Source organism: Grus americana, chromosome 4 (assembly GCF_028858705.1).
Source record: "Grus americana isolate bGruAme1 chromosome 4, bGruAme1.mat, whole genome shotgun sequence".
Taxonomy (NCBI): domain Eukaryota; kingdom Metazoa; phylum Chordata; class Aves; order Gruiformes; family Gruidae; genus Grus; species Grus americana.
Window position 1 is genome coordinate 44,521,926 of NC_072855.1, and position 26,976 is coordinate 44,548,901.

At 34.7% G+C, this 26,976-nt stretch overlaps 1 protein-coding gene across 2 annotated transcripts in view; it reads left to right on the forward strand.

Moving 5' to 3' along the window:
• The window catches only part of FSTL5 (follistatin like 5), a 321,062-nt gene that overhangs the window by 35,984 nt on the left and 258,102 nt on the right, over window positions 1-26,976 (forward strand). For both annotated transcript variants that reach the window (XM_054825507.1, XM_054825508.1), the window contains exon 3: window positions 16,353-16,386. In XM_054825507.1, coding sequence (XP_054681482.1) covers window positions 16,353-16,386 — 34 coding nt within the window. The remainder of the gene's footprint in view (window positions 1-16,352; window positions 16,387-26,976) is intronic.

Here is a 26,976-nt window from a genome sequence, read left to right on the forward strand (position 1 = left end):
TTTTCTTTTATTTTGTTTTTCTCAGGGAGAGGGAGTACCTTCTTCCTTTTCATCTGCTTTTTCCTGTGGGCAATAGCATTCAAAAGGCATGGCTAATTATTAAAGTCCCATTACAATCATTGTATATTAATAAGCTGATATCAATTAAACTTGTTATTTTTGCTATCTCTTACTACATGCTCAAAACATTTTTTTAAAAAAGTCTTAGGAAAGTTGTAAAATTTCTCTGTAACATTTCTTTTATAGTCCTCCTTCCAACTATTTGTTCATTGTGGGAGGAAAAAAGAGGCGTCAAAGCCTGGAATTACGACACATGTGAAGCCCTTCTTTCAAGCTGCCTGCTGATGCTTCCCGTGCTAACTCATTAGCAGCACCCGGCTGGAAGCTTTTAGTCAAGTCTGTGGGGTTAGTGAGGGAGAAAAGGTGCATCTTTACTGTTGCACTGAACCTCTTGCTGAACCTATCTTTTGTGTTCCTGTTACTGAAAATCACCACTGTGGAAAAGATTAATCTCGCCCAATTATTTTAAGGGGTGATGAGATCCACATATATTATCTACCTTTTGATTAACATCACCTTTTTAATTTCACACGTCAGCTTGGCAACAAAGAATAAAATATAACCTAATGGTACATGGAGGTAGTGTAATTATATTCGACAGTACTCAGCTTGGCCTTCTCACACTGCTTTCTAGGAAGAGGACTTCCAGCCAGCCTCTGAATAAATAGGTAAGACAGTGAGGTTTGGGCCTTTCTGGTGCTGGGAGGTTGATGCAAACACAATCTTCATCAGCTATCATTTCAGAGTCTTGAGTGTGTTTTTTCATATTCTATTACCATGGCAAATCATCATCACAAATTGCAATCACAGTAGTAGAAAACAAAGCCAGACAAGATTTGTTTTATATATTACTTGTGATGCTTTGCTCCTGCTCATATTTGAACAGTTTGGATTTATAAGATCATGAAAGAGGCCAGATACTTGAAGTGCGTTTTGCTACATAAGTTCATGATATGGCTCTTTCCCATGCCTTCCTTGCTGTCTCAGATCCTCAAGACTACTCTGTATATAATTCAGTCTCTCTTAATTTTTTTTTCTATCAGCCAAATGTTTTATTTTTTTATTTTCCACTGCTTTTTTTCTCTCAGTCATTTTTCCCAAGGATTTAATACCTATTTTCATTACCTAGAAGACGTAGACTTTTATTATCTTTATTAACCTTTATTATCTTTGTTCATTAAAGTGAAAGTCATATCCTGTAGCATACGCAGTGCTTATAATGTAAAAAATAATATGCAAAAATCAATACACAAATATTATTAAATAATGAATATGATGTATAATAGCTTTAATGGTCTGCAGACAAACTAGGATGTACCCCAGCCTCATTTTTTTTAACTAAATAACGATCCACTTAGTTTATGGTTCCTTTTTCACCTGATTCTAATTAGCTATTTAAATTCTGTTTTTAAATGAAAATAATTATGCACTTTAAACATTTGTTTTAAACATCAGTGTACTGTGCATCTCTATATTCCAAATTCAGTAAATGCAGCATTGACATATAGCAATAATGCTTTATAAGAAAACTGTTAATTACATTGGGCTTGAGTATACAATTAAAGTACAATATTTGTGTACAATTAGACTTCTTTTAAATTGGCTGCAATTAGATTAACTAAATGTTAGGTCTTACGTCCATGTCTCTTTTCAATACCTATATTTTAAAACATACTTAGGACTTTCAGTCCTATACTTTGTGTGGTAAAAAATCAAGTTCAGAAAAAATTATCTCTTTTTAACACTAGGAAAATATCTCACTAGTTTTAACTCTTTCTTCTTCATTGGTTAATTTATCCTAATTATTTTTTGAACTATAATAATTTTACTGAGAATGTGATTTGTAGTGGAAGCACAAATCTCGTATTTTTTGGATAAAACCATATTTGATGAAATGCTACTACACTTTTTTTTGCATTTACAATATCAACTGTCCTGATTTCATGTTACCAAGATGTCAGGTTAAACAACCCATCTGTACTTCATGTGAACCATGGCTTTTGTTACCTTGTAGTAAAAGTATTTGCTATCACAATATGTAAGCTATTTCTTTAGTGTTTATTTTCCTGATCAGTTTAATTCTTTTTTTCATTTGAAAGCATTGTAAAGGAGCCATGGTAAGAAACATAGATCTGTGTTTATGTATATTAGGTTTAGGTATATTTGATTTAGCTTTCTTCAGCAGCCTTTCCTTTTGAAAGTTTTGTAGCTGGAAAACTCTGTGACTTCTCTTGATTGTTTATAAAGCAAAATATCAGTAAGAAAATCTGAGACTTCCGTCCTCTTCCCTTGTGGACCTTTGTTACTGAAGTAGTCTGTGCTTACCTTGTAGAGTGACTCTGCATAGATTACAATAATTTTCGTGACATCTTATTTTTACTCTTCCTCCTTTATATTTGCTGGTGGGATCATGTAAGTAGTCCAGCTCAGGGCATTCTATTTGTTTCTGATAATTGATTCAATGGTAAATCTTACCAGGCAAGAACACTACATCTGTCAGTATGCTCAAATCCCTTCAACCAAAATCTAAGGAAATGCGATGTCTTTCAGTTTCAGATTTATTTTCCATAAATAAATAAATAAAACCAAACAGCAGCAGCAGCAGCAAAAAACCCGCAACCTCAACCAACCAAAACAAAACAACCTAAAAAGCCCCAAACCAACCAACCAACTTACCAACCAAAACCACCCCCCCCCCAAACACTGCATTTGCCTTTTAAATAATGCAGCTAAATGTTAAGATGCCACTGAAAAGATTACAGGTTTTGGTAGCTCTGCTCAGGCCTAAGACAGAAAGAAAATGGAGAGTCTAATGACAGCTTATTTAAAAGATGTCTTAATTATGTCTGTTTTGATTGTTATGCATTGATACAGCTATCATAGAATCATAGAATGGTTTGGGTTGGAAGGGACCTTAAAGATCATCTAGTTCCAACCCCCCTGCTGCGGGCAGGGACACCCTCCACTAGACCAGGTTGCCCAAAGCCCCATCCAACCTGGCCTTGAACACTTCCAGGGAGGGGGCATCCACAGCTTCTCTGGGCAACCTGTTCCAGTGTCTCATCACCCTCACAGTAAAGAATTTCTTTCTAACATCTAATCTAAATCGACCCTCCTTCAGCTTAAACCCATTACCCCTTGTTCTGTCACTACACACCCTGATAAACAGTCCCCCACCATCTTTCCTGTAGGCCCCTTCAGGTACTGGAAGGCCACAATTAGATCTCCCCGGAGCCTTCTCTTCTCCAGGCTGAACAACCCCAACTCTCTCAGCCTGTCCTCATAGGAGAGGTGCTCCAGCCCTCCATTCAGCTTCGTGGCCCTCCTCTGGACTCGCTCCAACAGCTCCATGTCTCTCCTGTACTGAGGCCCCCAGAGCTGGACGCAATACTCCAGGTGGGGTCTCACAAGAGCGGAGTAGAGGGGCAAGGATCACCTCCCTCGACCTGCTGGTCACGCCTCTTTTGATGCAGCCCAGGACACGGTTGGCTTTCTGGGCTGCAAGCGCACACTGCTGGCTCATGTTGAGCTTCTCATCCATCAATACCCCCAAGTCCTTCTCCTCGGGGCTGCTTTCAATCCATTCCTCGCCCAGCCTATAGTCGTGCTTGGGATTGCGCCGACCCACTATGCTTAAATGCTTTTAAGAACATGGAAGATTAAAGCCTAAAACTTAGAAGTTAAAAAAAAGATATCTCAAACTTTAATAATAGAAAAAGAAGTTACTATTTGTCCTTCTTGAAAGTGATCCAAGAGATGAGCAAGACATTCTTGTTTCACTTGACATGTCTTTTTAGCTTTTTGGCATTTTTAAGTTTTCACTTAATGTAGTTTGTTAATTATGCTACATTTATACTGTTCATATAAATGAACATGTAATGTATAAACAATGCAGCGTGTGAACAGTACATTTATATCAACTAAGTATAACAGCAATAAATATTTATTTAACCATTGCATGATGTTTATTAACATCTGATTAATGTTCATTGTTAATTCTATCAAATGACTTTTTGCAATTCAATTCTGCTACTCAATGCCTTGTAACAAAATATTAATTTGAAATAAGAAAAACCTACAAGCTTATTCCTTCTACATCTCCTCTTCCCATGTAAACAAACCAAACAAAAATTATCAGTCATTTTTTTTATTCTATAGCCTGTAACTCTGGGTATGTAACCTGGAATAAATAATTCAAGTGTAATTTCTAAGAAGTAAGGTCTAGCACTCTCCTGAGGCATCAGCACAATCTTCCATTCTCTAGAGTTGTTCATGGAAATGCTATTAATTTTATTGCTCTTACCTAAGGATTATACTCCTATATTAATGCAAGTAATCCAGAATTAATATTACTTTATAATAATAGAATTTATTAAACTTTGTTGGTATAACTAACATTATTTTGGTGTTACATCATTTGATGTAACAATTCTACTGGGTAAAAAAGTACATTAAAATTGATAGTAACTACTGTATTACACTAAGCTGATCCTAAAAATGGTGAAAGACCAGTCCCATTGCAAATGTTACTTTGTGGTTTTTTTTTTTAAAGATTTGAGAAACCATTGCATTAGCCAGCCTGACTTTCCATATAAAGGTGTCTCATTTATTTCTGTATTTCTTCATTTCTCCTGTAACTGGGGCATGAGCAAAGCATGCCTTTAAAAAAAAAAAAAATTACTGAGTCTTCAAATAATTTCTATACCTTAATATTTTCAAATAATTTCCCTCGATGGTTTGTTATTAGCAGTTAGTGAAGTACATATTTCATCATTTGGGTACATCTGTTTTCTCCTTCCAATGACTGCTTCCTGATATCTACTCCATTATTAGATAGAGTACAATGAAAGTCTTTGGTATGGTATTCATTTATTTCCTCTATTTAATAATGTTAAGAATACATCTATGCAGAGTTAACAAGTTTGCTTTATTTAGATTAACTGTATGATATCACTGGGAAACTAAGAAGGAAGTTGGTAGCCAATGTGGATATTACCAGGAAGGATGAGAGGAGTTCAAGCATGGAATGGTATGGCGGCTTGGCAGATTTCCAAGTGCAAAACTGTCAAAGAGTACAGCTGTATTTAAAAAGTCAGTAAAATAGAGGATAATGAAAAGAATGAGAAGCAGACAGGTATTTTGAACTGATGCAAGGAAATGTTTGCAAGACATTACTTATATTTTATTACTAAAAACTAACCCTATTTTAGCTGTGTTTACTAGATTCAGCCTAGGGCAGGGAAGAAAAATTGGATGTCTTTTTTTTTTTTAATATATAAAAAAGGACCTGTGATTAAAAAAATACTGTCGATTAGATTAGAACTTCAGATGTTTACCTGATTTTTATTTCAGCTCTCTGCACACGTTTTTTTTTTCTTCCCCAAAGCTACTTGCTTCCAACATGAACTCCAAGAGAAAATAACTAAAATCTTTACAGTATATTGCCTACTTCACAGTAAGAAGACTATAACCAATTGTTGGTTTATCTGTAGTGTATATAGCTTTATTTCATGATTCATTTTGAAAAGTTAGTTGAAATTCAACAATCAAATACTGAGCTAATCTTGACTTTTCTAAGATTCAATAGAAAAAAAATATCATCTTAATTTTACTTTCTGGTTTCCTAAATGTCACTTGGTGGGTAGTACAGTATAACCTTTCATCGAATCTCTGGTTAAAATGAATGTGTTCCTCAAATATATAGTTGAACATTTTACAAAAGGGCAGGTGCAACTGATTAATATTCATATCATGAGCTTCTCTTTTCCTTCGCAACACTGCCTTATCTACCTTTGTAAGATGAATGGTAGAAACAAAACCTTATTCCTAGAAATTTCTCAGCATATTGGTTTTAGTCAATACTGGTAGACATACTACAGTTTTACCCATAATTTTGTAGTAGCACAGACTAAATATTACTTGCATTCCTGGATCGCAAGAAGGTAATTGATGTTGATGCTCTCCTGTCTATATTCTCTAATTGTCATTCTTTTATCTAGACAAAAATTTGCAAAGGAAAGATAAGATCTGAATGAGCCTCAGACAGGCTGAATAATAAAATGCAACATGCATTATGTGGTTTTTAGAAAATTACACTTTAGAAAATTACACTTAAAAACCATCTCTGAAATTTAAAAAAAAAAAAATAGAATAAGGGTTTTAGGCAAATTACTCCCATTAATGTCAGTGGGAATTGTGCAGCTAAAATCCATCTGTACTACTTTTTATTGGAAAAAATAACACTATACTTTCAGGAAATAGAATACTTATCAGTAATTGTGAGGGTATCTGGATTTTTAGGAGCTGACATGAGGGGGAAAATAATAGAATATCCATTAAGTACTGTCCCTTAGAATTTCCAGTGACAATTCAGTATGCTAAAACATTGCCTCTTGGAGATCTCTCTCCTCCTTCTTTGTCTGCTCAAGTCTGGAATGTCCTCAGATAATTTCAAAATAAATATATATGCTGAATATGATTAGCATATGAGCTGTATGAGATAAGTATATTCATCTACAGCACCTTATCTGCTGTCCTGTGTTATCTCATTTCCTTCTTGGTAGGCTTGAAGAAAGTACGTCTTATGCTGTCTGTACATGGGAAAGTAATTTTGCATTGAATGTCTGAGCATTTGAAGTTTAATGCGAAATATGCACAAATAGCAGTAATCTACTTTTGTACAGCTATCATTTACGTAGCATTCATAGCTCCTCCGACTTAGCTAGGGAGAGTTGTAGCCTGAATTTGACTACATAGATTGGCTTATACACTTTTCCTTATATAAGCTGGTTTAGTCATAGTGGTACATGCTTCAATGTGAAAGTATATACTTCTTCATTGCTTAAACCACGCGTTAGGTGTTTTAATGATTAAAGCCTTATAAAACCAGCAACACTGCACAGCCATATAAAATTGGTAGAACATTTTTTTGTCATGTGCCATGAAACTGCTTATAAATTTAACATGTATTTGGTCTGTCATCAAAGAACAAAGTATGAAGTCATCATGTTAAGAAGCAGAAGCTATAGCTGTGTTGTATTTCTGTAAGAGTGAGCTGCCTAAAAAATTTCCCCAGGGTAAGCTTCTATGCATGTTCCTTTGATTCTTTTCCTATTCAGCTCAGAACTGTGACCAGTCGTTTTCGGACACTTGTCCTAATGAAAGCAGCGTGAATATAGAAGTGTGATCCTTAAAGTCAGCATGAAGATTTTCTTTGATTTTTTTCCATTTTAAATAACATAAAATTTGGAAAACAGTCCCTTCTCTGCTTCAGTAAAATGAAGGAAAGACTATATTTGGCCTCTGCCTACTGTTTTATTAGGCCCATAGAATCCCTAAGATTGCTGTTGGACAAGATCTTGCATTGGAAATAAAAAGACAATAGAAAACTTTACAGTCCTACTAAAATGCAATGATTTAGTGAAATGAGAATCCTTGAATTTAAAGATAAGATAAAAATCAAAACTGCTTCTCAGCTTCTTTTCAAGTGTAGTAGTAACAAGGGCAGAGAGGCCGAACTCCAGGTGGTTATTTCCCATGGGAGCGACCTGCAGCCTGCTGCACGCAGGTCTTTGTACCCTAGGCAGCAGTTTTAGGAAACGTGTCCACGTGGATCATGAACAATTCTACCAGAAGAATTGTTGCTTTTAAAATGCATTAATCTTTCTCCCTCTGCCTGTTTTGGAAAAGAAGTATTGTTTTGTAGAACGTAATCAGGTTTCCAGAAATCTATTTGGTGTACGCGATGTTACTGTGACATTAGCACGAAGCTACTTTAATGCAGTTGGTACCGAAGAACATCAGGAGTTAGACTGTAACTTTAGCCCAGAGCAATTCTTTCACCCTGAGGACAAAGGCTTTGTCTGCTCGGCTTTGCATGGTCCAAGGCTGCCTTTAAGTCTAGTACGTGCCCTACCAACACATCTAGGTGATTTGCTTTAATGGCACGGTCGGACGTGCCTAAAGAGAAAACCTGTGGGTTAGCCTTTGTGTAGAACTTCTGTGAATGGAAAGTGGACAGAAGAAAGTGCATGCTGCTTTGAAGCCGGGTCTGGAGATAGTTTTCCTTAAAAGTATATAGGCATAGACAAGATGATGTGGAACTTTTGCATCTCTTTATTTCTCCTCTGCTTCCTCTTTGCTTTGAGGGGTTGTAATTTGCTGCGTGCAAAAAGGAACAACAGCTTCCTACTCCCCTTCCTGGGTCTGCCGTGATTGTTCTCCATATTCCTCAGGGATCTAAATCAGCAAAGCAAGAGAGAAATCAGCCGATTTCACAGTTCCCCCCACCCCCACCTCTGTGGTTGGGTTTTTTTGTTGTTGTTTTGGTTTTAATGAGACAAATCTTTCACTCTTGTATCTAGGCTTCCCAAATACTGTCGGATCCCTTTCATAAGGGTTCATGAATTCAAGACTTCATCAGATATTCTCCAGAGGCCTGTAAGGCTTACTTACTCTAAGACTATAATATCCAGTAATACCTAATCCTGGGAATGTCATTAGTTCTGAAAGCTTTATATTTTTTCTTATTTCTGCCTAGCGACCTAACTCCGCATCTTGTTTCCTTCATACGCTCTGACGTTCCTGTGATGCATTAATTGCTACAAGAACAGCCTATGGCATATTATTTTCCCAGAATTTCCTGCCATAAATGGTGGCAATCTCTAACAAGACTGAGCTGTTTGCAGAATACCAGTGCAAGAATTGTGTTGCAAACATTAAATTACAAAGCTCTCTGTGGTAAATAATGTTCTGACAAGAGCAACAGGAAAATGGATCGTTTTTTGCTCATTCTTTCTTCCTTGCTGTAGTAAGCAAGGCCTTTCTGACTGCTGCTTAACAGAATAGCTTTACAAATGTAAATGTTTTTGCTTCTGCTTTGCATGCATTTTTAGTTTAAATTGCAATTGTACTGCAGTTGCTGAGAGTCTGATGAAGTCTGATTCTGTGAAACTTTTTTGAAACAAGTGTTCAGCATAATGTCATTGATCAAATTGGTTCTGAGAATAGTTTACCAAATTGGTTTTTGTTCTATGTGTGCTTGCTCTCTATGGCTGTGACCATGCTACTGTTTCATCCATGAATAAAAAATTTCTGTACATGTATAGAATACATTCAGGTTTCTTGTAATTAAAGCTTTTATATTAATATAAGCTAGTATGTTGTTGTTCAACTACCGTAGCTTGTATATGTTTTAACAACATGGTAGAAATAGATTATCTTGGTACTTCTCTCAATGAAATGTTATGCTTAATAACAGTTACTCCTTTAATATTTTTTAAAAGTAACTGTATAGTAACAAAGTACCCCCACTGCAGAATGTACATTAAAGGTAATGAACACAAAACTAATTTTCTGCATTTTAACTACATTTTATGATATGACTACTGATAAATTTTCATTATGAAATGTTAATCAAGCAAGTACGTTTGCACTCCCTCTTTCATCAGTTTCTGTAATTAGTGGTTTATGTTTATTAAATTATTTTAATTTTTGTCACATATCAAGGACAATCTATCATATGTTTTAGACTAATTAGCACTTTGTTTATTTTAAGAATTCCATTAATTCAGCTACTTTTTAAATACAGCCAGCATGGAAAAGAAGACTTTGCCTGAGTTTTGCAGGAAAGAAATAAGGCACCTCATCTTTATCACTAGCCCACTCTGGCACACACATGTCCATGTCCTCGTCAGACGATTCAGGCAGAGAGATGAGTGAGGTTCGAGATGCAATACAAGTATGTAGTTTGTCTTCTAAAAACACAGAATTAAGTGGAAGTCAATATGCTTCTCTGTGCCACATCCATGGTCTATAAATACCAACTCTTCTCCTTTCAGAAAGGGAAAACCAAACAGAATGCTCATGATACATGTTTAAATGGGGCTAAGAAACTACCTTTACTGTTTCTAAAATGGCTGGTGGAATTTGTTATTCCTAGACTATTACCTGCTTTTACAGATCAGCTCTGGTCTTTTTTATAAATAGCTGTGTACCTTCAGTGGAATCATTGTACATTAAGAGTCCCTTTGACCATCCTACTCTACTCTCCTTATTGCTAATATGAAGCTCTTTTTCTAAATAAAAATTGATACTATATCAACATTATTTACCAAACTGTCATTCCTGAACAATGATACTATCAAAATGTTAGGATGTTTTCAGACGTATTGATACTATTTGTGTGTTAAGACAAAGAGAAAATAGCACAAGAGAAGGTGCTTTTTTACCTTCCAAGAGCATTTCTCTGTATATTTAAATTAGTTTCTTTACAGAGCTTAGTTTGATATATATTGCAAATAGTTTATAACTTATGATTTGCCAGAATAGCAATTTGTGTGGTCAGCCATCCATGATCTTTTTTAGTTCACAAACACAGCAGAAAATTTGACATTTTCTCCACTTTTATCCACTGTGCTTTGAAAAGTTTACATTGAATTCAGTCTGTTGGACACACAAGAAAGGTTTCTTTACAGTTCCAATATGTTCTGCATCGATACATTTCATCAGGCTGATACAATACGGTGCGACACAAAACCATGCAAAGCTATGCGACTTGTCTGATTAATTTGGTTGGAGACTGTTAAATTCACAACTATTTTGCTATATTGAAGCAGATCAAAAATCCTGGGATGCAAGATGGTTTGTTCTGCTTACAGTTGACTTGTAGCAGTACATAACAATATAATAATGTGGTTCAGGTAATCATTCCAGTGTTATTTAGACAGTAAATATATTTTCTTCAATTGTTAACAAGTGAGGTGAAAATATTTTGTTTATATATCATAATACAGTACAGAATAAAAACTATAGAAATGGGTGTAAAAGCAGGTCTATTAACTCCTCTAGACAACAGTGCTCATACAGAATTAGTATGTTTTACTTAATACAGTGATGTTCACACATTTACATGCTTTCTAATAGCACGTGGGTAGAAAGTTTTTATTTTCAGGCCAACTAGCATTAAAATCCTAGCATGCTGCACAAATGCAACTAGAAATATCTGTTGTGATGAACAATTGTTTGTTTACCTCTTTCACATTCCAGGACTCTCAGAGGGAGGGAGGGAGGGAGGGAGGGAGGTTGGTTGGTTGGTTGGTTGGTTGGTTGGTTGGTTGGTTGGTTTCCCACCAGGAAGAGCAGTTCCTATTTCCCTGAGCATCTGAAATTAATTTTCCTATTTATAGGTGCTTACAACCTTTAATCACTAACATCAGTCATTGCTTCTTAGTGGTTTTCTACACAAATTAATTCACATTCTTTATCTTTTAATAATAAGGAAGAATCTATATTTTATGCATCTTTGGTATAATTTTTTCTATATTTTTTAACTCTGTGTTTTCAGTTGAAAAAATCTAATATTATGGCAGGCTTTTCCTAGGCAGAAGGTTAATTTCACAGTTCAGAGATGCTACACCCACTCTAATCACTGGTTAATCTTGAAATAACTTGAGGCATACAGACTTCTTTTTCTATCTGGGTGCACTTTGCTGCTACCCAGGGTCGTGCTGGCACAAGGCATATCACACTGAGGCTGGTCTGTGATCTGCTAGCTAAGTTTTTTCTTAGTAGATTGAATGGCAGCTTAAAATTACGATTCTAGTCTTTTGAGAAAACTAAGCCATGCAAAGCTGTTCAAAAATCTTCAGCTGAAACTGAAGAAAATAAGGATATTAAAAAAAAATAAGATCTTTAAATAGAAGAAATTTTCAGCTAATGCTTTCTTTGCTTGAAACCGGGGTGGGGGGTGTTGTTTAGATTTTTTTGTTTGTTTGTTTTAATCACTGAAATATTAACGCATTCCATTTAAAAAAATTACTGGGTTTTTATCATTTTATTTTAAAATTTCAGCTGAGTGATTTTTCTTTCCTCTCCTAACTTTGCTGAGTTGTTGCACTCTGTTCTCCCTGAAAAGTCATTCTCATCCTTTTTAGTGTTTCTCTTCTCCTTTGATACCAAGATTTGATTTTTAAGATTGCTTTCCTGCAAGGCTACTCTGATCTACTAATCAATGCTTGGATTAAGTCTTCAGAATCTACTTATTGTAGTGTAAGCAGTAGACATTATAGGCTTTGCAGCTTTGTTGGAAAAAAATTCCATTCTTCTAATTGCAAACTGAAGGAAGGGAAAAAAAGACTAGTGAGCTTTGTGGGAATAAACAGCGTTCATGCAGCCTATAAATTGCAATAGCTGAATGCTAACATAACTTGGCTACATCTTGGCTCTAAATCCTTTTTTTATTTTTTTTTAATAAAACAGACTGCCAATCATCAGTAAGACTCCACTGAGTTTACACTGGCCTGTTAAAGTCCAAGTTCAACTCTCTGATGTCTAAAGAGATATAAAATGAAAATAAAAACAATTTTAAATAAAATATTTTATGGTCAATAAAGGCAGAAGTACCTTTTTGTTTGCCTGTTTAAATATCTTACCAGTATGTTTAATATAGTCATGGAGAAATTTGAAAACACTTTCCAGATAGGTACAGGTTTTGACACACTTCTTTGTTTTGAAACAACAAGAAAAAAGTCCTTGACTGAGATTTGTAAGATCAGGTTGAAGGGAATGACACAACTATTGCATCACTACCCATATTATTTTAGAAAATGAGAAAAGTTGAAACAATACATTTTAGTTGTTTGTGGATTGGATGGCCTCATTGTTTAAGTTGAAGGCAGCTAAACATTTCTATGTCCCTGTGAATCATAAAATACTTCTGTATTATTGATTATAGCTTTGTTCTTTTCATCAGTTTTAAATCTCCTTGGTAGAGATTAAACAGCTATGTAAGTGCACAGAACTAGTTTCAGGTAATATTTTTCTGTATTACTCAGACAAAGATAGGTAATAAGTTTTGTTCTGAAATTATTTGCATGGTAACTGGGAAATGCTATCAAAAAATCCACTATTAAGAGACATATGTATTGGTGTAGACATTAACTTCTTTCCATAGAATTATATGTACAATCTGGACATACTTAAATGAACCTAATATGAACACCATAATAACAATTCCTTGATGTATATAGAGAGAATAAAACAGTGTGATTAGTACTAAAGTGTAATCAGTACACTCTGTTATCAATTGGTTATAGAATGTTAAAAATATCCCTTATGAGTTGCAACAAAAGAAAACAAAACAAACCTGATCTGATTTCCTCTTTTTATAAAATTTTTATTAGAAAGAGTATCCTGTAATTGAAAAGGAAATTTAGAAGTGTTTGGCCTTTAACCTGTTCCCAGTGCCATTTTTACTGGCATATAAATCAGCAAATATTTGAAGAATTGCAGTACACACAACAAAGAGCATCTCTTTGAGCAGCTATTGTGTAAAATCAAAGTCTGAAATTTTGGGGACAGATTACTGTCTCAAGTAAATTCTCATAGGTTTTTCTCATATTATTGAAGACCGCTAGCTCAGTGTATGCTTAACAGTGAATATCAGGTTATGCAGCAAATTGTTTACTGTGTTCATTCTCATGTAGGTGATATGAAGGTGTTTAGTGAACATACGCAGTAATGTACAAGTGTGCTACTGAGGAAAACTTACCTACTTTCAAGCTTTCATGTCACATGGACTTCAGCATTTCTGAAGAAATAACTTGTCACTCAGAAAATAAAATAAACCTAAAAATTCAATTAGGAGAACATGCTATGGTAGCAGTTATTGCTTGAGTGGAAAAGAATTCTTCAATATTTGCCAAGCAAACAACAGGATGTGTGTCAGACAGTGAAATCAAAATGAATAAACAGAAGATCTGTCAACTTCAGTTGTAGTTTCAGAGTATTCAGTGTGAGTCATTTGGTAAATGAATTTAATGAACTTGCTTTTTTTTTTTCTTCTCTCTTTTCCCTCTTTTTCCTCTCTCTTTCCCCCTTTATTTTCTCTCTTTTCTTTCAGTGTACATTTTATTTATTTATTTCTTATGAATGAGTTTTTACCACTAATACTAAGCAGAGAAATCAGGCTGTTTAGTAAGACATTGTCATAATGTTTTAGTTATTGATAGTAAAGAGGACTTAAGAAATATGCTGCTTAAAAAATGTTACTATGTAAATACACCATTAATTTTCAGATGGATTTTCATTCAATATTTTAGCATGTGAAACAAGTGATATAGCTAGAAAATGCAACTTAATAAATAATTGCTCAAATAAAAAAAGCAATAACTTCAGCAGCACTTCGACTTGATTATTCAGAAAGTGTTGTAGAAGTATTGTTATGCAAGTAATATTACAGAAGGTAAAAAATTTTCTGAACAATTATCATAATGTATATTTATAGGAAGCTTGAGGCTGAAAATGCTTGTGTGTTTTCAATAAAGTATTCCATTGACTTGATTTTTAGTTCAAAATAGTAAAATGATAAATTTCAGCCATTTAAAACTTTTGAGTTAATAACTCTGAAACTAATGTTTTTTCATAAGTAATTTTTGATGCAGTGCTGCTTTATTAGCTTGATGGCAATAAGTCAACACATTTAACAGGTTTAAAGCAAGTACCTTTTTCACAATTTCGGATTACCAAGTTTGTTCTATAAATATTTACAAAATTTGAGACTAACACGCTGATAGCATAGCATAGTATATGGCTGATGCAAAAAGTATTTTCTGAGACGGTTATGGAAGAGATTCAGAGATTTGCAGGGGGAGAAAGCAGAGCTAGAATTAAACATAGGTAAGCCCAATACTGTGACCTGAACTAGAAATAAGTGGGTGAGCCTAAGAAGTTGTACTGGAACCTTTAAGATGAAACAGCATCCTCCAGATAAATGTAATAGTTGTCCCAGTTCCTGGTAACAACCAGTTAACTTGTCCTGCATTAAATGTGATACTTCTCTCAGGAACTAATTAACTGATTCATAGTTTTAGACCGGCCCTTCTGCCTATGCATTTCAAGCCCTACTGCTGTCCTATAGTGACTACTGCATCAGGTTGCTCTGTTGGGTCACCTTATATTTGGCTCGTAATGGAGCTACGTGCCATCCAAAGGCCTCGGGTATCATGCTTGTCACAGGCGCTTTTGCTGTGCTTATTCTCCTTTTCCTCTGCCACTTACATTTGGTGGATTCCTAGTCATCAGCCTCACAAGCATTTGCCTATTGCTTCATAAACTGTTAAATGCCTACTTAAGCTGGCCGTGACCCAGTTCATATATGCAATACGTTCGCACATACCCACTGGCTGACACAATTTCAGTTCTTGGCATATTAGTATTGAGAATTAATACTATATTAATATGTATATGGGTTATACAACAGTTGTTGTTTTAACTACAATATGAAAGAAATATCCACCACTGTGAGGTTTTAAATTGCCCATGAGTTGTTTTGTACCGTGTGCAGGTGATGTGGTACTGGTCAATCATAGAATCATAGAATTGTTTGGGTTGCAAGGTACCCCAGGCTAACTCTTGTCTTAATTTTCTCAACTAAGGAGATCATAGTAAAAAAAATTGTTGACTGTGAATCAGCTGCCTCATACTGGGTTTTTTTTGAAGGGAAATATTATTTTGAAATATGTCAATATATGTTATGTGTTGCTGATGCAGTTATAGAGCTGCTGTATTTTAGAAAGTCCTTAGTTCTAGATAATTCTGAATTGGAATATTGGCATACTTTAGGCAACACAGGGTAAAAAATTGTTAAAAATAGAAAGAGAAGACTGGAAGATAATGGAACCAAGAGAAGATGACTTTGTTTTTCTTTAAAGATGAAATGTTTTCTACGTTCACTGTGATGCAAGCGAGTCGGGAAGATATGAAAAAAAAAAAAAAAAAAGGTAGTCGAGGGGATTTTGGCAAAGTTTCATTCAGTATGAAACTGAGGACAGTTAAGCACTGCTCCAGGGCTTACAAGGTTCTGGAACACTCTCGCCATATCATGGAATAATTTAGGCTGGCAGTGGCCCCTGGGGTTACCTAGTTGAATCAGCTGCTTAAAGCAGATCTAACTACAAAATGACATCAGGTTGCACAGGGTCTTGTTCAGTTCAACTGTGAGCATCTTCCAAGACAGAGGTGAAGTGACAGAGACTGGACCGCCTCTCTGGACAATGTGTTCCAGTGCTTAATCATTGTCATTGGGAAAAAAAATGTGAGCGAGGAGTTTAAATACTAGGGGAATTTAAAACCAGGTTATGTAGGAATCTTTCTGCAGCAGGCAAAGCGTAGCTGATTTTATCTTGGAGCAGGAAGGAGGAAGAACTAGACTAAGTCTTTTTTGGATCTGTATGTCTATGATTTTTGTTGTAACTAATTCTGTAAATAATATATTTTTCTACTTTTAATTGCAGCAGGAAAAGAACCAGGAAAGCTCAAGAAATAAAGGTAAGTGCTAATTATTTTCAAAATATGGAGATTCTTGTAATTATCACAAACTTAACATCCCTTGTTGGTAAAAAATTTTCCAGACTTTTTTCTGATTTTTTTGGTATTTGAAATGACAAAAGTATGTCCAGGAAAGGGGGACGAAATGTAGAAAGTAAATGCACTTTTGGAACTCTGCTGGAGATGGACAAGGCTGACTGCTGTACTCCGGATGGGGTGGGCTGCAGAGCTTCTAAGCTTGTGACCTCGACTATGGATGCTTATTATACTTCAGTGAAACATTAGTACTGTCACTTTAGCCTCTCCCTTTCCATTTAGTAAATCTGTAATTGGATGTGATTCCAATTTATGCACAAATTAATCATGGTCTTAGTAGGCTGCCTTGCAAAACTGTCATCTGTGGTTTTGCATACAGTTTTTTAATACTTTCACTGCACCTTACTCTGTGCCAGTTGCTAAGCACTACATGAAATAGAATATCCAGGTTAAAGAAACAGCCTTGTATCAAGATAAAAGAGTTCAGAAACCCAAACTGTGGATTTCATGCCTCTTTGTAATATAAAGTCTGTTAAGAGACAGAACACCCGAATCTTTTCATTAAAAATTTGCTAAGCAAGCAATGAAAGGCAAAATTGCCAACAGAGGCAAAGATTGTTGTCTTGATATAGTAGTGCTTACGGAGGTAGGGCTATGAGGTACTTTAGGAAAACAAAGGGAAGGTAGAAGAAGAAAGAATTCGAGTTCAAGGTTACAAAGAGAGGAGGGAACTAAGTGAAAAACTAACCTATATCTTTTTTATTGCCTTAGGAAGCAATGCTTAATCATATCACCTGAGTTAGCTGTTCTTAATTAAGTTATTTATGTATCACAGTACTCATTAATCTCAATTTACTGGCTTTTCCTCACACTAAGGCTATACACGGACATCTAAAGGCAAACTAAATCTGATGGTTGTTTGGAGTTGTGTCAGGACAATTATGTTGCTCGTGATGATATGATAATTTACATCATCTGAAGGACCCAGGGCCCTTCATTTGAAAAGCGTGCATGGTAAAATAAGCCAAAAGATAACCCTTTCAGTTTCAACCAGTTTATGATTTATAATTTTCTTTTCTAAGGTAATACAATATGAAGTTGAATCATCTCTAGATGTAGGGAGTATATCCATGATGTATTGTTCAAAAGCTTTCTTATCATATTACTTAATACAAATTATATAAAAGATTGTGAAAACTCAGATTAGATTATAGAAATCAGATATTTTGAATACTTCATTTTAGAGAAATTATAACCTTTGATTCTCTGTCTACAAAGGAGGATAATGAAATTGGCCGTTCTTGTGAATTTTTATGATTCAGTTCAGTTATATTATGCTGTTCAACACTCGCTCCCCAACCCTGCCCAGGTGCCAGGGGTATGGCCATAATGGTATATTAGGCAGGAACGAGTAAAAGTAGGACCAAAATAATGAGGTACTTGGGAGTGCCCATCATATTCATTAGCTGTTAGTTTAGTTAACTAACCACAGAAACACGTTGCAATGACTTATAAAATATTGCCCACAACCACAGCCAAAGCAAAGCATTAAACTCTACTTGAAAGGAGATATCCATTACCTCCAAACAGGCAGTGAAATTGGTGCTCAGCTGCACAAAATTTGCTGTGATTATATCTGTAACATCTCTTGAGGAAATTTTTAATCTACTAAACTCCCTGCATGCTGTGCCTGTCTCTGCCTAAACTGACAATTCAACTTGGAAGATTTCAGTGGTCTGAAACACTACTTGTGCACAGGGTAGGCTGTGGAAAAGTGATTCCACTTTTATATGTTTACAGATATGCTTAATTACTTAAAGGGAGTGTTTTGGGTTGTTTTGTGGTTGGGTTTTTTTTGGTCCTCTCTCTTCATATTCTTTAAACTTCTTATTTGTTTTCACATATTCTTTTTCCATGTCATGGCAAACTTTCAGAAAGGTATTTTTATTTCACTTGTAACTTATGGCACATAAGATGTTAAAAGTTTTTAAGTTTAAAATACTGGTTGATTTGTGTGAAATAAGGCTAAGTTAATGTTTCAGCATAAACGTTCCTGCATTGCCAATGAGCATCTGTCCTTCCAATACAGTATCTAAATGTGTTGTGCTCTGCACGTGTTCTTGTGAGATATGTACGCTATCCCCAGGTTCTCAGGACAGGGTTCTAACAGTATTTCTTACACTCTCCACATATGGAAGTTACTGTATACAGTAAAAGGAAAAAAAAACATTTTCTGTGGTTCCTTAAATGTTCTGAAACTTTCAGAACCAATGCTGTCCTCTTAATTCAGAGGACAATTACAACCCATTTTAAACATCCCTATCAACTGAAACTCTGGAGTCTTTGGTGTGCCTCATAACTTCAATTGATATCAGTATTTCAATATCTAATTTTTATCCAGTATTTCTTTAAGATTGTATTTTTTTAAGAGGAGGATATTGCAGCAGAATTAAAGTCAAATGCCTTTTGACTTCAGCCGGATCAATACATTAGTAACAAGCACCATCCCATATCTTTTACTGTACTATAAGTGCCTAGTAATTTTTTTATTTCATTTATTGTTATAAGATAAATCTGATTCCTACTCATATTTTAATAATGATGTTGTTATTGTTTTGTAGTGGTTTTTTTTTTCTTCTGACATTTTTCTGACCCACTTGTTTTTCCCATCTGTTACTTCTGCTGTCAGCCGCTAAATCAATCACACCAAAATAGAAGCCAATACTCAAATGTGCCCTGTTCTGACACTAATCCCAGCTCTCTCTGATCTGTGATTTTCTTTTTCTTCTTTCATTTAATGGATAACAGAACTTTGTGTACACTGGTTGAGAAAAAAAGAAACCTTGCTTATATGTAAAACAATATGTTAACATTTTACAATTTTAGTGTACACTGGCAAACTCCCTTTTTCGTCTGAGAATTTTTCCTTCATGAAAATGAAGTGCAAAATACAAAAGAAATTAGCTTCATAGCATATGTCTTTAACATGAAAGAAAGAACAATCACCAACTAAAACCTTGCTAAATTTTACTCATGGGTTTGGAGTCACTATTTGATCTTCTTTACCTCTCTTTTCCTATGTTAACTCCTTCTGACAAATGAGCATTTTATTCCAAACCTATAATGGATAATAAAATAGATATTTTTGCAATGAATTGGAAATACGTTTAGCAATATCAGAAATTGTGTGGTATTTAAGCAGTGTGCAGAATTTTCTTCCCAGCTTACACTTAATGTTGGAGACTTTCAGGTGCTTTTAATAAAGTACATTATAAACTTCAAAGTGGAAATTGTTTCTGACAATATTGTTCTGGAAAACTTTTATTTCTGAAGAACCAGAAGATTGTCTAGTGACACATATCAACTTTTTGCCAAACTTCAAAGTCATCTCAGTTCCTTTGCTCAGAAAAAACATGGGCGCACTGGAAATACTTAGTCACAAAATATTTCAGTTAAGTTGTAATGTTTCAGATGATCAGTTCCCAAACTCAGTCACAGTTATTTTGAATTACAGTACAATAATTTTCTTTTTCAAGAACTAAAACATAATTTCAGTATAGAAAAGCAGTGCGTAATATATGTTTCTAAAAAACCAAGACCAAAACCAGAGAAAATCTATGAGAACAAAAAAGGGGAAAAAAATCAGTTCTGCATTTAGGCTGAGAGTAAGGTGGTCATTTTTTGCGGATATTGAATGATGAGATGATACGGTACACAACTTTTGTAACTTTGGCTACTTGTTTCAGCAACTTAAAGAACAGTTACTGAAAGATATAAAAATTGCTCCAGGTAAGATTTGGAAAACATACGCTTTTCATAACATTTACAAAATGTGCATGTAAATAATATGAATTATATTAACTTGAACAGTTTCACTTTAGTGAAGTACACTTTAGAGACTGACTGTATAGTATACACTGTTAAAAATTTTGCTAGCTACTATTGACCTGAGCTTTGAATGTCATTAATGCCCAAAACTAAACAGCATATTGACTGACAGTATTTTAATTACAATCTGATTTTTTAATTGTATTCGATCCTTCTCACTTCATGCTTACCTTAATAATCTCAATGTGAGATCATTGTTGACTCACATATCAGTTTCAAAAATATAATTCTCTATTATTATGACCATATTGCCAGGCTCTTCTGATATGATTAGCAAACATCTGTTCCTTTTATCATCTTTAGCTACCAAAAATAAAGAAGAAACCATATGGGCATCACTTGCATATCTTACTTGCTTTTTACTCCTTAAAAAGTTAGCGTACCTGCATAACACTTGTGGCCTTGTCTGGGATTCCAGATTGGCGTTATAGTCTTTTTTCTATACAGTGATAAATGTAAGACAAGAAGGAGTGAGAAAATAACTCTTAAAAGTGACAGCCTATCTTGAGATACTTTCAGTGCCAGTGGGTGAGCGAACTGTTATGTCTGTCCTGCAACGTGGCTGGCTGTTACTGTTTTTGATAATGGACAAAGCTGTGTATGTTCTGATGCAGAATAGATGGCATCAGTGTCTTATGTCATGTTAAACTAATTAACTATGGCAAAAAATTCACTTTATTACTTTGTAATGTATCCAGTGACTCATTATGTCTGCTCAATCAAATTATTCTAAAGTCATATTTCAACAGACTTTTCTTATATGAGTATGGTTAGAATCCAAACTGGAATTCTCCCAGACTGAATTGATTGCTGTTTTAGTTTGTTACACTGTAGTAATCCTTCTCTGGCAGAGCAGTACATATCAGGAAAAAATGTTGTATTTTAGAGAATATATGTAACAGCAGGCAGGTTCGTAAATGTTTGTCTGAGTGTTGTTTTCATTGGAATGCAGCTGCTAAATAATCTGACCTACAGTGTCCTTTGTTCTGATGTTCTTTTCTTTATTGCTATGTTCCAGCTTACCTGGGTGAATAAACTTTTATGAGGTGGTATGAGGATTGTTCAAATTAAGCGTGCCAAATACTATCGCCTTTATCCTATTCCACTCTCCTCCAAAGCCTCGTCAGCTGAAACTCAGCTATCTCCTGTCACTTAAGAATTGCCATAAGAAATGCAGCTCTGTCTTCCACCCAAACAATTCTCCATTCCTTTTCATTTCCATGCTCTTACAAGAGACCCACATACACAGAGCTCTTAACTGAATGCTGTGGGGTTTTATTTATTATTATCTTGGAACAGCTTTAGCATGATTAACATTTGTAAAAATGTCCTTTTTTTTTTTTTCCCCCGAAGTTATGAATCAGATCAGAGTCAGATTATGAAATGCATTGAAAAGAAACAAAACTCTTCATCTAGGAAATAGTTTTAATATAACAGTTAATCTTACAATCTTATTTTTGAACAAACCTGAAGCTCGTTGTGAGAAAGTGAAGTGCGTGGGTCAGATATGAGTTCTAGGTAATATCTCTGATAATGATGCAATTACCCAGACTTTGAAAGTATACATTAAGAGCAGGATCTGTGCTGTACTATCCAGCTTTGTGAGAGGGCTTCCTTATTTATTTTAAACAAAGCATTAATTGATGAAGCTGAATTCCAGTTTTGAGACCTATCTGTCAACACAGCACAGTATTTGTACAGTAACCCAGTCAGACTTCCTACCTGCGTCATGCCATGGAGATCAACAGAGTAAACTGCAAGAATATCTTTGACTTATCAGTGGTTGTCTTGAGGTAAATGTTCGTTATGTTAGTCAAAAAAGTAAGTAAAAGTACTCAAGTAATAACAAGAGAATACAGAATGGTTCAAATACAGCAGAATCGCAGCATTTACCGGATTTTAAAATACAGTTTTAGTACGGTGGTGTCAGGGGATGAACAGCATCACACAGAAATTCTTGAGGGTTATGTTTCACATGATGTCCATATTTCAGCATTGGAGTTATTTCTAACTTTATGTTGGTTGGCTCCAGTTTCTAAGTCCACTTTTGCTATGATAAGTATGTATACTAAAAAGATAATAACTGGAAAACAAAATAGCCAGAATGAGTCAGAATTTTTTTTTTTTTGGTAAATTACAGAAAAATTCACAGCCATCACTGTATATTCAGAAAATTAATTGGAATAACAAGATATGTCTGTAATTTTTCTTAAATGCATGTTTCCATTATTTCTGTCATTAATCTAGAGCTATGTGAGGGGGTCACACGTATCCTGATGACGACTGCAGAGACATCTACTGATATATATTACAAATGTATTTTCTCATACATATGTATTATATATATAATGATAATGGAAAAAAATGTTAAGACAAAAATGTCATCCAATTGTGTTTTATTGCATTCATAATAGAATGACATTCCTGTGACATGTATCTGACTTGTTAGTGGTTTTAGAAATTATATGCACAAAGATTTGTTTTTCTTCTTTTGGTTTTGTTTATGGCAGAGAAGTGGACATTTGACTTCATTTTTCTTCTCACATGTAATATTCATGCCATTCAGAAACTTGGAGGGGAAAAAAATGACCTGTGTCAAAATTCCAGGCAAGAACTCTTCTTCTGCAAAATACCTCAATACTAACAAGAGATATAATGGTTATTTCTGTATGTAGCAGCATTGTATAGCCAACACAAGAGATTGGTATCCCTATCTAGCTGGTTTTTTGTTTTTTTTTTTTAAATTCATCCATGTCCTCCTAAAATTCAGGTTACATTCTGTTAAATTGCTAAATCTATTTCAAAGTAGACATTTTGAACTTCACTAGAGCGAATATGTTCAGTGGTATTCATGAAGCTTCTGTCTGTAGTGCATACACACTTCATTTGAACAGATAAAGCCAAGAAAAGATTCAACACCGGCCGGGGAGGCAGGTGGGGATTCTTGAATCCTTACTGGAATACATATTCATTCCTGTTAAGACTCTACTAGCTTTAAAGAAGTCGCTCAAAGGATGAGTGAGGAATTTTTCTTATTTAAATTTAAATGTATTAGTAATCTGAATTTTAATGATGTGTGACCCACAAATGATTTTGAATAGCAATACAGTTTGACTAGCACTCTGATTTTTTTAATTTTTGTAAATGTAAATTTTGTCTAAAAAGCTTTGATGTGGTAGCTACTGTTTAAATTGAACTCTGCTGAAAATATTTTGGAGAGTTTCTTGCATTGTTTCTGGTGTAGGCTGAGAAGAGTCAATGAACACAACTTTCTTTAAGTTAGTCTATTCTTTCATTAATAATATCGAGTTTTGTAAGTTAAAAATTCATGCTAAAATCTTTGTAATTTCATATATTAAGATTCTCCTCTATGCTTAAAACAAGATTGGATTTCACTTTAAAGGAGAAATATTCTGAAATATGTGTATTTCCAATAATATTAGCTTTGGTTCACTTCTTTCTTTCTTAGAAGAGGTACACAAACCACAGATGGCTTTGTGAAGTAATTTGAATGAGCTCTTGAGTACTTAAAACTTGCAGTAAATTCATAGATAGAATGCAATGCAATGAGAAAGTGTACTTGGATCCTTTGATATACATAATATAAGCATTAGCGCAGTGTCTGTAGGCTATGCGTGTCATGTTTCTCACATGTAATGAATATACATTTGATTACACTAACAATAGAAATCTAAGAATGTAAAAGGGGTCATTCCCTGTGAAGCTTAGAGCTCACAGCTTTGGTGCATTTCAGTGCACTGGTTTAAAATGTTACCCGCCTCTTCTGCATACCCTGCTCCTCTGCAACACCTTACCACTCTTGTAATGAGGAGCAAAATATGATTTGTATCAGCACCATAGGTATCTTAGTTAAATTTGGCATATAATAGCCTTGGGGGCAGGTTACAGTACTTGTGATGTAGAAGGCAAATGTAATGACTAAATTACTCAAATCAGAATGAGAGAAAGAGCAACTTGTGTTTTGTGTTGCAGACTGTTGAAGCAAGATAACCTTCATATCTTAACACTCTGAAGTTTACCTTTTAGAATAGATTTTTTTTTTTAAAATAGTGTATGTTAGAAACTTTTATAATGGGGTTACACTAGAAACTCACATTTTATTTGTAAATAAGTATACAATGTAATAGCTAAAGAACCAATATTAGAATTTTGGGGAAAACAACATTCGTTTTTTGTTTTTATTCTTCTATAGCATAACCCTTATGTTATCAGAATATCTCAGTATTATCTCAATATAAGCTTATCTAAAATCGTCTGCTGTGATACCTTTTTACTGAACAAAAGGGAGGCTATGATATTTATATCACTGAAAAAGATAGACATAGAGATCCTTTTAAAAATCCACAGGGATCTTTACAAGCTCTACAGGCATGTTTTTTTAGATCTGAACTTAAAAACAGTATAGACGATAGTTCAATTAGACTGTTCATAAAGGAGCATTTAAAGGAGAGGAGTGGTTGTCCTGAAAGAAAAAGTGAAGTCCAGGAGAAGTACACAACATTCAGAAGCAAGAGATCACACATACTGGTATTTTAGAAATAAATTCTATTTAACTTACATTGTTCTAAAATAAATACCCGTAAACAGATGCCTTTTTAATTCAGGTATCGTGCCACTGTTTTGGGGTTTTTTTTGTTTTTTTTAAATTTAATTTTATTTTACATTTATAACACTAAAGTTTCATAGCTATCAACATAACTTGCAGATAGGTTTCTGTGCTGTTTATAGGCTACAACTCTCTTCTTTTAAGAAAACTTATGGAGAAGAAAGCCCACACATTTGTGTTGCACAGGAGAAATTTCCTTACTCGTACAATCTAGAACAGAATTACTGTTTGCATTCATTGTGAATTATTTGGAATGCTATTGATTATATATCGGGAACATATTTTCTCACATCAGATCTCTCTTGCAGGCAGCTTAAAGGACAATCGGAACTTACAGAACCTTGAAAGATGGGTCTGGGGAACAGGACTTCCACCCCCACCCTCGCTGCCGGTTATTGCAGCACTGTGTATCGCTCAGATGCCAGCTGAAACAATTACAGTATTCCCTTTTCTCCTTACTCTCCGCATAGCAAGGGCTGATGCATTTCATTACCCATTAAGGTCATGTTCCAGTTGAGTCGAAGCACACTCTTTTGCCACTGCTTCAGACACTAGAATACGATTAACAGTGTCAGATCCTGTTAACGTTTACATCATAACTGGAAGCAGATATTAAAGTGAAGTGCAAATTAAAGACTGCTAAAATGCCTGCCACTAACAATTATGGTGGGGCGGTATTAAATTTCTCATTTGTTTCCAAAGGTCAGATTAATAAAGCTGCATAGCACATTATCATAAAGGGTGGACCCAGCTGTCTGTTTTGATTATGCTTAAAAGTCTAGTGTTTCTAAGGAGACTTTGCAAGGAATGAATGCATCCATTCTAACTAGCACTGTAAACGTGGGTAATTATTAGACTTTTTTCTGAAAAGATCCAAATCAGAGATTGAAGTCGATCAAATGTCTTTCTGATTTTCAATTTACAAATATAAAAAGAAGGTTTCTCTTATAAATTCCGTTCAGTTTTTAATCCTTAAATTTTAGATAACTCCCCAAGTATCTGAAAAGCTGATTCCTTAGATGAACCAGCTGTAAACTGAACTGCATCAGATATTAAAAATAGACCTATCCATATCTATTCCAACACAACTTAATGAAACTTTGTGGTTTGTTTTTTCCCCTCTTTCCTTTTTTCTTGATTCAGAAGCATTTTCAAGAATCTCATTAAAATAAGTAGTTGGTTTTTTTCCCAGATGATGAACAGCAACTGTCTGCTGCTATTTTGTCTGCATGACATAAATATGAAAAAATATTCTCTATCATTATTCCTACTGTGAAGAACATAGGAGTCCTTAGGAAAAATGTTAATTGTATGGGTATCTAGTACAGATATCTATCTATTTGTCTATCTAATACCATACTAATAACCTAGTACCCTGGTATGTGAATAAGCAAAATCCCATGGGTGTTACACAAATGAACATAATATTACAGGTATATTCCCCATTTGGTACTTAAAAGAGCTCTAGTGTTTTACATTTTTTGGAAAATAAACTCCAGGTTTGTTGCCAGGTAGAGAGCAGTTCTTTACCCCAGAAAATTTACACCAGAACTGATCCCCATTTATGCACAACTTCTTCAGAAAATAATTTCAGCACAAAGGGACACTAATGGGCTTATAAATGAGGAAAATTTTATCTACCAAAAGTGTATGTTTTGGACCATATAGATGTTGGCTAGCCATAGATATTCCACGGATTAGAACTACAAGCAGTTTAACTATTTAAAGTAAAGATTTTAATTCATTTAAAACAGTGGACAGATATTTTATAGCTTAAAATTAAATTCTCTAACATCAAAATAAAAACTCTGTTTACAATGCAGTTATTCAAGGGATTAGTACGAAAAGATACACCACTTCTTTGGTTCTGCAGTTGCGTGCATCTTTAGTAAATGAATGCAACTTTTCGTTCTTTCTAATAATAAAAATTCTGACATTTCTGAAAATAGGTTTTTAAAGGATTTGTTAAAACGTAAAAATGAATAAGATATTTTAAAATAAGGAAAAATAATTGGGGGGAGTTGGGGTTTTCTTGAGGT